This window comes from Vigna unguiculata, chromosome 8 (genome assembly GCF_004118075.2).
Source record: "Vigna unguiculata cultivar IT97K-499-35 chromosome 8, ASM411807v1, whole genome shotgun sequence".
Lineage (NCBI taxonomy): Eukaryota > Viridiplantae > Streptophyta > Magnoliopsida > Fabales > Fabaceae > Vigna > Vigna unguiculata.
Genome location: NC_040286.1, coordinates 22,944,166 through 22,961,853, shown reverse-complemented (window position 1 = coordinate 22,961,853; position 17,688 = coordinate 22,944,166). Strand labels below are relative to the sequence as shown.

At 34.1% G+C, this 17,688-nt stretch overlaps 1 protein-coding gene across 1 annotated transcript; it reads right to left on the bottom strand.

Annotated features, from left to right (window-relative positions):
• Positions 1-11,877: 11,877 nt before the first annotated feature.
• Positions 11,878-14,860, bottom strand: LOC114195002 (probable LL-diaminopimelate aminotransferase, chloroplastic). Its single transcript, XM_028085401.1, has 9 exons — positions 14,742-14,860; positions 14,602-14,630; positions 14,358-14,425; positions 13,957-14,073; positions 13,251-13,313; positions 13,049-13,153; positions 12,877-12,927; positions 12,467-12,787; positions 11,878-12,381 (listed from the first exon to the last, which is right to left on the bottom strand). Exons 1-9 carry the CDS (start codon positions 14,813-14,815, stop codon positions 11,878-11,880), a joined length of 1,332 nt encoding a protein of 443 aa, XP_027941202.1. The 5' UTR covers positions 14,816-14,860.
• Positions 14,861-17,688: the final 2,828 nt, after the last annotated feature.

The window sequence follows — 17,688 nt, the reverse complement described above, 5'->3', positions numbered from 1 at the left end:
AGTACAAAAATCAGGATAAAATTCAAAGACCACACCATTATCCCTAATAATGTGAGATACATTAAGTGAAGTTTTAGATATAAAAGAAAAATGCAAAAAATCGTTTAGAATGACAAGTTTAGAAAACCTAGAACAAAATAAATTTGTAGTACCAATATGATGAATTTTTAAGCTTGTACCATTGCCAATGTGCACTTTGTCAAAACTAGTTTAGGGACTCATGATTGACACATTAGAATGGTCATATGTGATGTGACGAGAGACATCAAGTGTTGCATGTGGCATCAATTGCCTGTGGCGGAGGCTAAGTGGGTCAGATCACAATCGAATCGTGCAGCTTGGGTTGTTACACTCTTAAGTAAAAAGAGTTACGCCCTGGCTAATGGCTATAACTTTTAGCCTAGTGGTAAGCGCTCGATCCTAACAATTGGTATCAAAGCCAAGGTTACTAGTTTGATTCCTAGTGGGCAATTGTTAAGAGGGAGATTGTTGCGAGTTGCACAATTGTCTCGTGGTGGAGGCCAGGTGGGCCAAGTCACAATCAAAGTGGGATTCCTAGTAGGACAATTACTAAGGGAGAGCTTGTTGCATGTGGCATCAATTATCCCGTGGCGGAGGCCAAGTGGACCGGGTCACAATCGAATCATGGCACTTGGGCTGTAATACACACAGACGAACACGAGAAATTATTGAAGTAGCGAATCCATTAAGTTCTTTCGGTAATCCGTCAAGAATAGTACCTATATGATCTTCTGAACAAGTGTGAACACTAATCGCAACCACAAAACCAATAATCTTTTTAATCTCAAGTAGATAATTTGTAATCCCATTTTCTTTCTTTATCAAACGTAATTGGATCTTTAATTTCTTGATCACAACATGAGTATGAGAATATAGGGAACGTCCAAACGTTTCCAAACTAAGATGGCGTCTCCAAGCCAACCACCATCGTCAAGATCATAGAAGACATTGAGACCAAAAGCCATGAAAGCAACAATCGATCTTGTTCAACATCATAATCAAGGTTGATAAAATGGTTGACGCATCATCTAAAGTAGAAAATTGTTATGGAACACAAGACTTGTAAGAAATTGCTCCAATTTAAAACCCTTATGGTGTGTTTGGATGAGAAAATTTAAGAGAGTAATTCATTTATTTGAAGAATTTGAAATCCTTTCAAGTAAAATGACATGTTTGGATGAGAAAATTAAAAAGAAATTGAATTAAGGAATTTTAAGAAGGTATTTCAAATAACTAAAATAGTAGAATTGGAAATTCACACAAAAAAGAAGGAAATTGAAAATCCCCAAGTTTTGAAATTGCTCATTGGTTAGAATAAAAACGTTTACAGGTCCTAAAGGTTAAGTCAGGTCTAACAGAAGGTCGAACCAAGTTGGCCTGAACGTTGACCGAGACGGCCCAAAGGTTGAGCCAGATCGGCCTAGGTTGGGTCGGGCTGAACAGAAGGTCGAGCATGGCCAACCCGAACTGAAGGTCAAGTTGGGTCGATCTGAATCGATAATTGAGTCGAACCGGACTAACCGAAGTTGAAGGTTGAACCGGGCTAGCTTGAGCCAAAGGTCGAGCCGGGTTGGCATAAGACGAAGGTCGAGCCAAGGTGGGTCGAGTCAAAGGTTGAGTTAGGCCAGCTCAAGTTAGGCCAAAGGTTGAGTTGGTTTAAAGATCAAGTCAAGCTGGCCCAAGACATGCCGAAAGTCGAATCGGGTTTAAGGTTGACTGAACCAAAAGTCAAGACGAGTTGTACCGAATTGAAGGTTGAGCTAAGTTAGGTTAGACTCAAAGGTAGAGTTGAGTTCGCCGTAAAATATAAATTAAATTATTTTATCCAAACAAGAAAATTGAAATTTAAAATATTTCAATTATTTCATCCAAACTAATGATTTAAGAAATGAAAAGAATTCAATTGCACGTAATCCAATTACTAAGTATTTCAATTTTTTGAAATTGTTAAATTCCATATTCCAAACACAAGATTAATGCTACTAAGAACTTGTTGCTTCTTGTTGGAAGTCCCACATCGACTAGAGATAAGGCTAATTCATAATATATAAGTGAGGTGAAAACCTCAGCTTACAAGCCGGTTTTGTGGGGTTGAGTTAGGCTTAAAGCCCACTTCTAACATGGTATTAGAGCCAAGTTAGAGCCTATCCTAGCGAACTTTCTTGGACATTCTCTTCTACCCGATATCGGGTCGCTAACGGACTACCCACTAATTTCTTGTCCACGCATGAGATGAATATACCTCGGCGTGAGGGGGTGTGTTGGAAGTCCCACGTCGACTAGAGATAAGGCTAATTCATAATATATAAGTGAGGTGCAAATCTCACTTTACAAGCTGGTCTTGTAGGGTTGAGTTAGGCTTAAAGCCCACTTCTAACACTTCTAAACCAAAAAAATTTCATTCTCCAACTTGATTGCAACACGCGTGAAAGGTCTGAAGAGAAGAAAAAGATTGTTTAGCAAAATACATGATGATTTTTCATGCTTTTGATACCACAAAACGCAAAGCACCAAACATGAAAGAAAGGCACTAAACAAAGAAAAGAGAAAAAAAAAGAAGTATTATTATAAAAAGGTAAATGTACATACATCATAAGAAAAAAGTTAAAAGCTCTATCAAAGCAAATGAAATCTAATGGACAAAAGTCACTATTACACACTTTTAGACAAGACAATTATAGATTATTATTCCTTTACAACTTTATTTTTCTCCTTTTCAAAAACTTTATATAAAAAATATGACGGATAAACTTTTTATTAAATTATAATAATCCCAATAAATTACTTTTATTAATATAAATTTTTATTTTAAATATAAATATCAGTAATTAAGGAATTTTAAAACACAAAAAGAAAAAGTCTTAAATGATTTTTATGTTCTTACAAGACCAAGTTGTACTCTATCAAGTCCTCAAAAGTCTTCTAGTACCCGATCTTCAGGAAATTGCCCTTTGCCTCTAACAAATCTCGTCCAAAATGCGGGGGGAAGGTACTTGCAAAAGACACTCCAATGCTTAAGTTAGCACTAGTGATGTCCACGAATTTTAGAGAACAATCAATGCCTAAAGAATGCATTAAAGTAATGTGGAATTTATACTGTTTCCCCTGTGGGTTCCACTAGGATGGGCTTTTTTGGCTCAAAATACCATTTTAGTCACTTGTAAGTCCATTCAAAGTAAGCAAATTTATCCAAAATCCTTTGTTGGTTTACAATTCTCGGTTGTCGGTTTCTTGGCAAAGGTGTGAGTTCGACAATCAAAATGTGTGGGGCAAACAACTTACGACTGGATACATCGGAACCTGGTAAGCGGTCATATGGAGGGCTATGGCCGAGTGCAAATAGTACATGACCATGGTGAGATAAGGTCGGGTACAAATAGCACATGGCCTTGGTGAGATATGGTCGGGTATGGATAGTACATGGACTTGGTGAGATATAGCTGGGTACGGATAGTACATGGCCTTAGTGAGATAGGGTTGGGTACGGATAGTACATGGCCTTGGTGAGATATGGTCGGGTATGGATAGTAAATGGCTTTGTTGAGATATGGCCGGGTACGGATAGTACATGGCCTTGGTGAGGTACAACCACATACGATAAGACCCTTAATCTTGAGGAGCAAAGCAACGTGAAGACTTGAGCTGGAACCCGACCTTGGAATATGTCGTACTCGATAAGCGGCCATATAAATGTTGTTGTAAATAAAATTTTTATGCCTTTGTCCATGTACATTGTGAGTATAATAGCCCCAAGTCTTTAAGGAGCAGAGTGATGTGAAAACTTTAGTAGCCTGAACTCGAGTAGTGGCACTTAGATCAATGGCTGGGAACTTGAAATGATGTAAAGTACTCGACCAACGACACTTAGGTTAGTTGTTGAGAACTTGAAATGATGTAAAGTACGCGACCAACGACGCTTAATTAGTGGTTGGGAACTTGAAATGATGCAAAGTACTCGACCAACACCAGGCCGAGGCATTAAGGCTGAGATGTCGAGGCTGAGAAGTTAAGGCCAAGATGTTAAGGTCGAAATGTTGAGGTTGAGATGTTTTGGTCAAGAAGTTGAGGCCAAGATGTTGAGGTCGAGAAGCTGAGGCTGAGATGTTGAGGCCGAGATGTTGAGACCAAGATGTTGAGGCCAAGTTATCGAGGCTAACAAGGTGAGGCTAAGATACCAATGCTGACAAGCTAAGGCCAAGAAGTTGAGGCTGAGATGTTGAGGCTGACAAGCTGAGGTTGAGATGTTAAGGCCGAGATGTTTTGCTCAAAAAGCTTAGGCCGAGAAGTTGAGGTCGACATGTTGAGGCCAAGATGTTGAGGCAAAGAAGTTGAGGCTGAGTAGTCGAGGTTGACAAGTTGAGGCTAAAATGTTAACGCTGACAAGTTCAGGCTAAGATGTTGAGGCCAAGAAGCTAAGGTCGAGATGTCGACTAAGATAATTGATTGTCACTAAGAATAATCGATTATTCTAGTGAGTTTTGCTAATAAATAAAATTCTCTTGGTGCTCTACTGCTTGAGTTTTTTCTTTCAACTCTTGACATACTAATTTAACTAATTTAAATAATCTACACATATTACAAGACCTAAACCCTTAAGTCTTCAATGTATCTCTTGAATCCAAGCATTCTTTTAAGTCTTCAACATTTTTCCATGCATCATCATTAACTCTTCCATACTTCTTCTTCATAAGTCATCATCATCATCATCATCAAAACTTCTTATTAAAGGAAGATGTCCATCTTCTTTTTGTCAACAATCTCCTCTTTTTTTATGATGATAAAAAATTGTTGAACACTTGTGATATGTCTTATTCTTAATAAACAACTTAAGAGAAAAGAATAATTAATCCAAAAGAGAGATAAATTACTTTTCTCCCCCTTTTTAAAACACAAAGTATTACAAGACATCAATCAACATATATCTTCCCCTAAAAACAAGTTATTACAAGATATCAACACAAATATATCTCCCCTTTTTTTATCATAATAAAAAATGAATTCTTTAGACAACTCCCCCTAAATCAGATAACTTAACAAAATTAAACTCTCTTTTAAAAAAAATTAAGAGATAAACTCCCCCTACATGTAATATCCCCCCATTTTGATAAAAACAACCCTTTCAAGAAAAAAATACTCCCCCTAAATATAAGACTCCCTCTAAAACTAAGAGAGACTTTAAAGTTTAGAGAAAATAAGAGTTTATTTAAATAAGAGAAGATTAAAAATAATGATCTTTAATTTTTCTAAATTTCATTTATGAATTCCAATAGTCCAAAACTCATTCAAATGGTCAAAAATTTGAGTTTTCGTATTTAACTTCAAATGATAATCTATTATGACTAATGGTAATCGACTATTCTTTTATACCTAAGAACAGAAATTTCCAAATTTGCTGATAATAAATTAACACCTGAGATAATCCATTATCTCAGCAGAGTTTTTCAAAAAACACTAAAATGAATGATTTTTACTACTTTAAACAAATCTAATATTCTCAAACCCCTTTAAGATCATAGAACTTACTAGGATACCAAAAGTTTGGAGAATATATTAGCTCTTGAACATCCAAAAAGACTTTCTTGATTTTGAAATAACCTGCGAGACAGAAAACAATAACATTGTGGTCCAAAAAACTTATTTTGGGTCCTATAAGGTTAAAAACAGGATACTTTAAAATAGGAACCCAAGCATATCTTCCATTAGGGACAGCAAAATGTTTGATTCTACATTTATTTGAATTGTACCCCTTTTGCATACAATAAAAGTATGTTACACAATTTAAATTCCCAGAATAAGACTTTCCTTTTTCTATCCATATCCAGGAGTTCTTTTATTTTTATTCTTGAGAGCTGGCTTATTTCTATTTGAACCCTTTTTTTTTCTTAAAAGTAGGTCTTTCAAAATATTTATTCTTTGTTGTACCTTTAAATTGTTTTTCAAGAATATTTATATCAAACATGTAACTCTTGCAAGATGCACACTCAACATTTTCAGTCTCTTCATTTTCTAAAATTGAAATTTTATTTTTCAAAATTTCTTCTTCTTCTAAAGATTTTTCAAACTTTATAAATCCTTAAAACCAGATTTTAATTTTTTATGAGCAACATCTAATTTATTGGATTTATGAAGTAGTTGTTGAAATGCATCATACAAAAAATCATAATCATTGTCATTACTACAAGAGTTTACCTCACTATCAGAAGAGTCATGGTCAACAATCAAACACATATTTGTTTCCTTATTAGATTCACTAGAGTTGGATGACCTTGAAGAAAAGGATGAGCTTGAAGAAGAACTTGAATTGTTAACCTCCCATTTCTTTTTCTTGAAAAACTTTTTGCCCTTATTCTCTTTACCCTTTATCGCATTTGGGTAGTCCACTTTTACGTGACCTGTTTCACCACATCCATAACAATTATAATTTGAAACAAAGTTTTGACTTTCATTTTTATACCTTTTGTGATGTCCTCTATTTTTGCTCTTCATAAAACTTGTGAACTTCTTTATCATGAGACTCATATTTTCATCGTCAAAATCACCATCTTCTTTGGGGCTTTTGCTTTTCACGACTTCAGACGTAAAGGCAATATTTTTCTTTCTTCCCTGGTCTTCTTCTTCGTTTAATCTGCCCAGTTCAAGCTCGTGCTCCCTTAACTTTTCGAACAGAGTCGCCATGGACATTGTTACAAGATTTTGTGACTCTGTGATGGTCATCACCTTTTATATTCAATTCATCAGTGTCGAAAGTTTTACCTAACGCATAGAGATGATTGATAATATGAGTTAAAAAATTTTGCACATCATATATCGTTTATCCTTGTAGAATTTGAAACATCTGGTACTCCTTGATGAGAGATTTTTTCCTTGCTCATTTAACATCATATGTTCCTTCATGTGTTACTATTAAAATCTCCCACATTTATTAGGCACTTGTACAAACTAAAATTCTATAAAACTCATCAAGAGTTAGTCCAGATGATATTATATTTTTAGCCCTAACATCATATTGAGCCCTTTTATTTTCTTTTGCAGTCCATTGCGAAAAGGGCTTAGGTTCCTGCAAATTATTAATAGTAATAGTAGGAACAAAAGGACCATTTAAAATAGCATCCCAAATACCTCTATCAATAGACTCCAAAAAGATTTGCATCCTAACTTTCTAGAAAGGATAATTTTCACTAATAAAAAGTAGAGGTTTGTCAATAGACGCACCCTTTACAAAAGTTTGGTTTTGTCTAACCATTTTCAAAATTTTTTGAATTACTATCAAATCAAGCTTTGTCCAACCATTTTCAAAATTTTTTTAATTACTATCAAAACTCCTTATTGAAGGATGATGTTTATCTTCTTCTTTTTGTCAACATTTTCAACAAAACCCATTTCTCCACTTTTTCATGCTTTTCTTTTTATCTTTATGTGATGTTTGGTTTGGCTTCTCATGGGTTTGATTGTTTTCTAATTTTGGCTTAATCTTAATGTGTCATTATGTTTTAATCAATTTATTTCCTCACTTTCACTTAGCTACAACTACATCAACACACCTTAGAATATCCAAAGAACATTTACACAATTAAAAAGCCACTTTTAACATTTTTTTTATCACATTCTCGATAAGCCTAATCATAACAAAACATAAAAACAATCTTTTAAACACAAAAACCAATTAAGAAGCCAAGATTAAAGGTTAAATGAGGGCATAAATTTGCATTCATGAAGTTATCATTTTTTCTTTCGATCAGATTGTTACTCCTCACTTGATTATAGAACTCTTGATGCTCTTCTAACTGCACGAATTTAGTGGCTCTTTGTCTCAACTCGTCTGGATTCGTCGTTGCCTTATTATATAAACTATTCAAAAAGGGACTAGGCTACAAGCCAATCACCATTTGGTGCATGGCAACATCCGGACTCAAACGTCATATTTTTATCGCCATCTTGCCCAAATGTTCCATGAAAGACCTAAGAGACTTAGTCTTCTCCTGTCGAATGTTGACAAGTTTTATGGATGTTAGATGATAAGATTGACTTATAGCAAATTGTGCACCAAACTTTGGCACCAAGGTATCAAAGTAATCAATAAACTAAGGTGACAACCATGTAAAACAACTAAGAGTTACTCCCTTTAAGAATGTTAGGGAAGACTTAACATAATATTGCATCTTCAAAGGTGTACAAACTAATTTGAGTTTTGTATATGTCCAAATATTCGTTCAAATTAGATGTGCCATCATGTCAATCCAATGTCGGGGTCTTCCACCTGGTGGGATATTGTGTCTCCATAATCCCTTCCATGAAAAGGTGACGTCTTTGACAAAGCTCCATATTTGAAGTTGAATGTTGCTTATCAAGAGTATGCATACAAATGACTTTCGAGGTCTTTATTTGAGGTTCTCCATATTTTGATCTAGTGTTCGAGGTCTTTACTGTATCACCTCCTTCTAACCTTCTCTTTAAATGGGAATTTTTGGCTCGTACTGCATCCATCTCTTCAGTGTTCTTTCTTTTTATTGTTCAAATGAAGACAATCCTTTTCCTTTCGTTAAAACCAACAGTTGGACGTCTTGTTAGAACCTCCAAGACGAGGTGCTTTTGTCATGATGATCAATTGTTTATCTTATTTAGAAGGTCGTTGGTCGTTATTCTACCAATTTACTATATAGATGCTTGTATTTAGATTGACTTTGATAAAGAGGTCGTGTATATGGATGGTTTACTAAGGTTGAGTGGATAGATGTTTAAACTAATAATACCTAAAAGTCAATTTGCATGTTTAAACTTGTTTGTTTAATTTCAACTCTTATCACTATAGAATCAAAGTTACACTTAACTAAGATTAATTGTTTATAATGTAAATATCTGGAATACAAAGTTGATTTAGGCCATAAAAGAGAAAATAAACTTATGAGATATACAATTTATATATTACGCCAAAATAATTTTGATATCAGTTTGTTATCTTAAGTATATTAAATATTTTCTGTGGATAATAATTTTTTTATAACAAATTGTGTAAGGCCCACTTACTTTACTACTTTTATTTTAAAGGATTGCCTCAAATAAGTTGGGCCTAGGGTTCACCCATAAGGAACCAAAGCCCTTAAACCAGCTGAAACATTTTCATTCTTCTCACTTTCAGAAAAATAGCCTCATTTCTCTTAGAACAGTAACGTTCCTCTGCTAGGGTTTGGGGTTCATCCAAGTTCAACTGAGTTCAACCCATTTCTTTCACTCACGTAAGTTACTTCCGATGCATACTCTTCTCTTTTAGTTTAATCTTTGTGCTTCCCGTTAGGGTTCCTCGTAATAATCTCGTGCTTCCTCTGTATTGAGATTTTTAGCTCTTAAATATGCTCTTGGAGTTGTCTTGCTCATTCGCTTAAGGGTCGGGGTCGTTTTGACTAGCTCTGTCCAGGTAAGGGAAGCTAGGGTTTATGTTTTTAAAGTTATTTTGCCGATTTTTAGTCTGTTGTATGGTTGTGATGCTTGAATGAGGTTGTTGGTTGAATAAAAATGTATGGTGTGCAAGTATGTTTGATTGATGTGGTGCTACTCTGTTTCTACACTGCACACTTTTCGTAAAATGTAGATTTCTACTACGTTAACCGTTGGATCGAGCTGAAATTCTAACAGCTGATCCTTACCACATAATTCTTAACTTTGACCGGTAGGATCTTTAATCGGAGCTTTGTAGTGAGAGCAGTTTTTATCGCAAGGTCATTGAATTTGTGTTGTTGACAACACTGCACACTGTTCGTAAAATGAAAGTTACTACTTCGTTAACCGTTGGATCAAGCTGATATTTTAACAGTTGATCCTTAACACATAGCTTTTGACTTTGACCGTTATGATCTTGAATCAGAGCTCTGTAGGGAGAGCAGTTTTTATCGCAAGATCATTGTAGTTTGGTTGTTTATCTGATCTTGAATGGTTATTACTGGCTTGAATCTAATTGTTATATTAAAAGCATGTGATAAATGATTATGCATGAGTGATGTGATTCATGGATTGTGGATGATGGGGTTGGTATGAACTTGGCATGTGATTTAAATGAGATGGTTGGTATCAAGGAGACATGATATTTATATGAAATACAAATATATATTCATTGTTTGGGAAGGATGAATTGGTATGGATTCGGTATTTGGTTATGAATGAGAATGGGTTGTAAAGGTTGGCATGAGATATTGTGTATGGTAAACATTACTTGATTGATTGAACATGATTGGTCTGTGGTCAATGCATAATTTCTTGAAATCTCTAGGTGGGATTTCAGGGTCGTGCTTTAGTGGTCGGGACGTAATTCCATGGCCCCTGTTAGTGGGTGTCCATGGTGCTACCCCATCTATATAAGTTGGTAAGGATTCAAGGTAAGGATTGCATCTTGACACTCTAAGTAGTCAGTTAGTCTCACTTAAAGCGGACTGACTCCTGTGGTGAGAGTAGCAGGAGGCCTGAAATTTATTAAGGGTTAACCTTGTGTGTGAGGGAATTGATTCATTGTAACACTTGTAACACATAACTCGGGGGTGAGCAACTCGGGGGTGAGCAGAGGTATCCACCACAAGTGCGAGCATCCGCTGAATCTGACCAGATTATATGTATCCGGATGAGTCGAGTTGAGTCTTAGTATATTGATTGGGAGCTCATAACATGCTTGGAAGATGTATGTATATTGGACTGTGAAAGTATATCTGATTGCATGATAAAATCTTTTTGGCTCTAGCTTACCCTTTTGCTTGTTTGATTGTCTTGTATGTTGTTCTTCTACCGTTGCGATGATCATCAATTTATCGATGAGAGCAGATGCGAGAGGTACTCGAGGTCAAGAGAGGGATGATTTCGCTGCACAGTCTACCTGTGCTGGACTTCATGTCTCTTTGGGCTTTTCTTTAGGACGAAGGCCCGTGTATTGTATTGCTCCTAAGGCTTTATTTCGAATACTGGCTATCTCTTACTCCTTTTGGGTTGTAGGCATTGTAGTGAGCTTTAGTATTTCCTTTTAAGTACCTTGGATAACTGTAAAGAGTGACTTTATACTCCGCAACTTGACTCTTTATATTATCCGGTGTAAGATTTCATTTAATTATGTTATTATTTAAATGAGATATTATTGCACGTGGTAGTAATAAATTACTATTTGACCAAAAAAAAGTTATTGAGTACGGAAGTGTATTGATCTCATTTACCTTGTGTTTTGGGTTAGAAAATGAAAACTCATTTACCTTGTGTTTTGGTGTTTTGGATTAGACAATGAATTTGATTGAATGAGAAAAAAATGTGAAAAAAAGAAAAGAATGAAGTTAATTGGATTAAAAAGTTGATATAATAAATTTTAAAAATTTATAAAATGGTATGTTTATAAAATGATTAAAGTTTCTTTGTTATTGTGAATCAATTTTAATTAAATATTAAATTATAATTGCAGTGTTGTTATTATCAATACCATACCATTGTTATTATTTTATTGTTATTTAACAATTGTACTAATATTATTATTTTTTTAATTTTATTTATTTATATTATTTTAATTATTATGATTATAATTATCTTTATTATTTTTATAATTTCTTTTAATATTTATCAATAATTTATGATTTTATTATTCTTTATTTTGTATTTATTATTATTATTATTATTATTTTGAATTTTTTTAATATTTATTATTATTATATTTTAATATTTGTATTATTTCCATTACATTATTTTATTATATCAAACACCAGAATGAACAACTTTTCCATTCTCCCCAAACATTATTTTTCATACACAATATACAAAGACGGTATAAGCCAGCGAGAATGGTCAACACTATATATATTATTATTATTATTATTATTATTATTATTATTATTATTATTATTTTAATAGGAGTTTTGTCAATCTCCTTGAAGCTTCCAATATACATTCTCTGTGACCAAAGGCACTGACTCTGACATAGCCCTCGCCGCCGGGCCCAAACCCTATGCCAGGGACAGTGACAATGGCTGCTCTCTCAAGAATTTTGTTGAACACTTGCCACGAACTCAACCCTGGGAAATGCACCCACACATAAGGCCCATTTTTTCCACCATACACCTTTTTACCCATTGACTCAAACGTCTCAACAAGTATCTTCGCATTTTCCATGTAGTACCCCATCGTTCTTTTCAATGCCTCAAATCCCTCTTCAGAAAGACATGCAAGTCCCCCAGCTTGAACAATGTTCGATGCACCATTGAAGCAAGTGCAAACAATGCGATCGTAATCCCTTATCATAGGATAACCATTTGCATACACCAACTCTTCTGGCACCACTGTCCACCCTAGCCTCACACCAGTGAACCCAGCAAACTTGGAAAATGACGAAATTTCAATTGCCACCTGCACCCAAAAAGTTTCGAGTATTAAAAATGTTAACTTTGGACCAACCCACTCATGATTGACCTATTACTATGAAGCTTATCACCTCTTTGGCTCCGGGAATTTCGAAAATTGATCTGGGGCTTTCATCTGAAATGTAGGCAGCATAAGCAGAGTCGTAGATTATGATAGACCCATTTGTTTTTGCAAACTCCACAAGTTGCTCAAGTTGCTGCCGAGAAGCAGCACTACCAGTTGGATTATTTGGAGAACAAAAAAATATCAGGTCAGTTCTGGGAGTTTTCGATAGGTTTGGGAAGAAATTGTTCTCAGGTTCACACTTCATGTACACAATCCTTTTGTACTTTCCGCTCCCTGCATTCAACCTTCCAGCCCTACCAACAATCACGCTCGAATCTGCGTATCCCTGTCATCATTCATCGCTTCATTCACTTTTTATTTCAAAAAAGTTCTTATTTTTTGATCGAAGTTCAACATGGGTGGAAAAGTAATTACCGGAAAAGTTGGATCCTGCAGAGCTATTGACAAACTAGCGTCCAGAAGCATCTACATGCAATTACATCAGAAACAGTAATTATTATATTTTAATGGGTCAAATGTGAACAAGAAATTTTTTTTCTTTGTTATAAGCCAGACCCTCATCTATCTATAAAACTAGGTCCCTTACCTGAACGCGAGAAATATCACACTGTGCTCCATCAGACACAAAAATCTCGTTTTCTTTCACTGGCATACCTTGGTAAAGTGTTTCTGCTATTGCCCTTCTTAGCTCCTGAAAAGTCCATGAAAGTTTTGTGAACATGAATCCCAACAGCAGAAGGATAAGCAGGACTAATTAATCAAACCAGAAATGGGCAATGAAACTTTACCCTGTTGCCTTGCTCAGGTCCATAACCCTTATAGCCTTGTGCTGTGGATAGAGCCAATGCTTGCTGCAAAACAATATAGTATACACTTTGTTCTCTGATTATCTTATTTCTCTTTGATTCATTGGATAACAACTTTACCCACTTTAACATTTTTTTGTCCTAAATCTCTCAAACTGTTCATTGCAGTGTAGTTAATCTACCCTGTTAAAGAAAATTTTAGGTGGCAAGTTCCCTTTTTCTAACCAACCTTTGCTTATGTAACAGATGAACTAAGTGATATGGATACGAAGGGAAAGCTTCCCCTGATATGATATGAGGCAACTTTATTAAGTTTTATATTGTGTGTTGTCATGAGTCGGATGGTAATGTTAATGCAGAATCATGCTAAATTCCAGATATATGCAAGTTGATACTCTTTATCTAATAATTTGTGTGGAAAGTGTAGAAAAAGGAAGGCATGATAAATCTATTCTCACGATGGAATTGTTGAAAAGTAGAAGCATGCCTCTTACGGTCTATAAATCATTTTCTACAGAGAAGTCCAAAACTTTATAGAAGGTTACTGATACATGTAATTCTGAAAAGCAAACCATTATTAAAAGATCATGTCAATCCCTTTCCAAGTTCCTTTTATTAAGTGAAAACTATATATATGGATGAAAAGACTAAATATATTGACCCCTTTAGTCTATAATCTAACTATTACCTCAGCCATTGCTGAAGTTATGATGTCTGGTATTGGCTGTGTGGTATCTCCAATTCCAAGTTTTATCAATCTTGCATGTGGATTCCTTTGAGCATATTCAGACTCTCTTATGGATATCTGGTTAAGAATAATATAAAGTTAGGTAATAACACAACTAAGCTACACCATAATTGAAAATAGAACTCAAAAATTGCCACGAAGCTATTGTTAGAACAAACTCAGCCTTTTCATAAAGTTGTTGTGTAAGCCTTTAGATGAAAAGAAATTTATATATGCAGAACTAAACTAATTCTTGTCCAAACTTGTCTAATATCTTAAAGTAGTAACAAATCACACTTTTATATGAAGCATGAATATGTCAAACACTTGTTAAGGGGCAGGAGAATGCAAAACTCACTGACCTCAGGAAACAAATAGCCATTCTGCAGGCTCTCCAAGTTGACACTCCGAGGAATTTTTGTGAGATACTCTGTCAGTATAGAATGTCAGTTTTAACAAAACAACATCAGCAAAAATGTCCAAAATCCAAATGGACTTGCTACATAGTTTTTCAGAGACATGACAGCACTTTAATAGTCATAAAGGACAACATTGAAGGAACTCCAAAAATTTGCTGCATGTGTAAAGTAATTTCTCTGAACTCACCAATTCTCTGCCCTCTGTCAGACTTGGAACTACAAATTACAAAGTATATAAGATGAATAAGTAGCCGCATAGTTTGATTAAGCAGTGAAAATATTAGTATAAAGATGTTTATTCTAATGTTGTTATTATAACAGAGTCACCTGCTATGATTTGTGCTTGGTTGAACCCAAATTGAACGGGACATGCACACAATACTTGACAGCTGATAAGACATTTTTTTGTTTTCTGATTTAGACTCTGCAATTCTGACTATGAAAATACTTTGTGAATTGAAGAATAATTGATAAGGCATTGAGAGACACTGGCCTTTTATACTTGTAGGGGTTGGAACAATAAGAAACTATTGGTGTTTTAGGTTGCTTTTGGAGAAAAAAAAAATATTTTGACACCTCTGTTTATTAAAAATATCTACTTTATATTTTGTTAATATAGTATTATTTTATAATAAAATAACAATTTATATAGTTATAAGTTAAATGTAATCATGAGGAAGAGATAACCATGAACCATGATCCTTAAATAATTGACATTTGAAATAAGATGGTCTGTTCAAATTAAAAATAAGTAAAAATTGACATTTTAAATAATCAGTAAAAGTTTGGTTCATAACAAATGAATAAAAAATAATTATTTTAGAAAAAATAAAAATTATAATACAATATCAGTTTGATTTTATTTTTAAATTATATCCTTTTCTTTTCAATTCTAAATTTAAATTTGTTATTATTGAACAATATTACTGAAGTAAATATTATGGAAAATTCTTTTTTATTTTTATTTTGATTGTTAATACGTTATTAAATATGTCTTTTTTTTGGTATTATTATTAGGCTATGATCCATATCATAATTTTTAGTTTTATTTTATATACTATTTAATTATTATTATTTATTATTTTATTCATATTATTTAATCATCATGAAATCTTAAATAAGTGTTTCTAACATGTTTTTTTTGTATGTGTCTGATTAGAAATAAGAAAATGTAATTACTTTTTTTGCAACAATAAAACGGTAGTATTGTTACATGATTATAGATATAAATGTGCAAATTATATAAAAACTAGGAAAGATGAAAATTAAATTAAAAAAATGGTATATTTACATTTAGCTCCAAATATAGGTTGCGGTCACTATTGAGACATGAGAAGTATGAGAATTGGTATTTGTGTAAGGTCGCTGTTCCATGACTAGATGTAGTGCGCATGGAGAAACTGAAAAGTGACAAATATCAAATTGGGTAAGCAAAGTAGTCACAAGCATAGGATGGTGGTAGTGTTGTAGTGTACCTCACTTTTATTTATTCAATTTGTATCAAAGTGAGGAATAGTATACCCTCAACTAAGATCTACTAACCTTGCTTATAGAAGTTTTTCGAATTTAACATAGGTCATAATCATGTTTTTCTTTTCTGGTGTTTATTTTTTATTATTTATTGTACTTTTACAATATATAATTTTGAATATTAAAAATATATTTTAGAATATTAAATTAGTATAATCTAAGTTTTGAATGTTCTAAAGGGATGAATGAGGAGATTTGAATGAAAAGTTTGATTAGTGTAGAGAAAGATTTTGACCGCAGTTATTTTGATCATTCGATTTTGGTTTAATACATGAGGCATATCCTACCGAAATAAATAAAGGTGTTGTTTATGCCTCGGTTATGAATTGAGACATATTGAAGTTTTACTGCCTCGGTTCCACAAGCAACCAAGGCCTAATAGTCATTAAAAAAAAATTAATCGAAAATGGACTTTCTGCCTCGGATCTAGTTCATAGCTGAGGCATATTCAAGCTTTACTACCTCGGGTCTACGGGCAACCGAGGCCTAATAGTCATTACAAAATAAAATAAAAAGTTAAATTAGGATTGGACTTTCAACCTCATGTTTGGCTCCAACTGAGGAAGAAATAAGAGATGCACTACCTTAGTTGTGGCATAAAGGTGTCAACCTTTTGCCTCGATTTTGGTTACAACCAAGACATAGAGGTGTCATTTTTTTTAATGCATAATCTATTTCAAGGATATTTATAATGTGACATTCTATTTAAATAGAATAAATCTACTAAATAAAACATCACATGAAAATGATATAAAATAGAGCATAAGACAAAGAGTATAAGGGATTCACTGTTACAATCATCCACAAATATAACAGGAAAGAAAGCCAAAGGCACCACATAATGCCATAAACAAAATTATCCAAAATAGATGAAATTAGAAATTTGCCCACAGAACAAAGAATTAAAAACATCAATTGTTCTTCAAAAGGGACTCAATAATGAGCCAACACCAACTCGTGACCAAGTAATTTGCAGCATTCCCATCATCCTGATGACCACCAGGGATTTTCACATTTGCTCACACCAAATAATTGGTGATCATTGCAAATAGGAAGGCCACACAAGAAAACAGACACAAGTAAAATGGTAAGGTAAAGTAAAAATAAATTTCGCACATGTTATAGCGAATAGATAATTAAAACAGATCATAAACAGGCAAAACAGAAGGCACTCAATCATGTGATAGCAAACAACATGACTCTGTGACTTAATTATCCGGATACATATAATAAGATCGGATTCACTAGATGCCTACACTTGTGGTGGCCTCTACTTTTGCAGAGCCATTGCCAATGAGTTTCACCCTACCACGCACAAGGTTAGTCCATGATCATCTATGGCCATTATTCTGCCAAAGACTAGGACCTCTTGCTACTCTCACCACTTGAATCAATCCGCTCTATGTGAGACTAATTGATTCTTTAGAGTTTTAGGATGCAACCTTACTTGAATCCTTATCTAATTATATACACTACAACACCATCATGAATCTTACCAAGAGTCTCATGGAATTACGTCGAACTCATACCATATCCACGTTTCTCAAACCAACATCACATGTTATCTCAAAACATCATAATCCCATGTCAATACGTAACCAAGTAGCCAATTCATGATTTATCTCATACCAAACACACCAATTTTAGTTCATAAAATCCCATAATACATGCATATTCACATACTTCATGCTTTAAAAAGGGTAAATCAATCAATCATGGAAGCATACAAGCATTCAAACAACTT

Coding starts and splice junctions, on each gene's coding strand:
- LOC114195002 (XM_028085401.1), bottom strand. CDS start 14,815: ATGTCTTATCAGCTGTCAAGTATTGTGTGCATGTCCCGTTCAATTTGG. Junction 14,426..14,601: donor TGACAGAGGGCAGAGAATTG/GTGAGTTCAGAG, acceptor CTATACTGACAG/AGTATCTCACAAAAATTCCT. Junction 13,314..13,956: donor TAACTTCAGCAATGGCTGAG/GTAATAGTTAGA, acceptor ATTGTTTTGCAG/CAAGCATTGGCTCTATCCAC.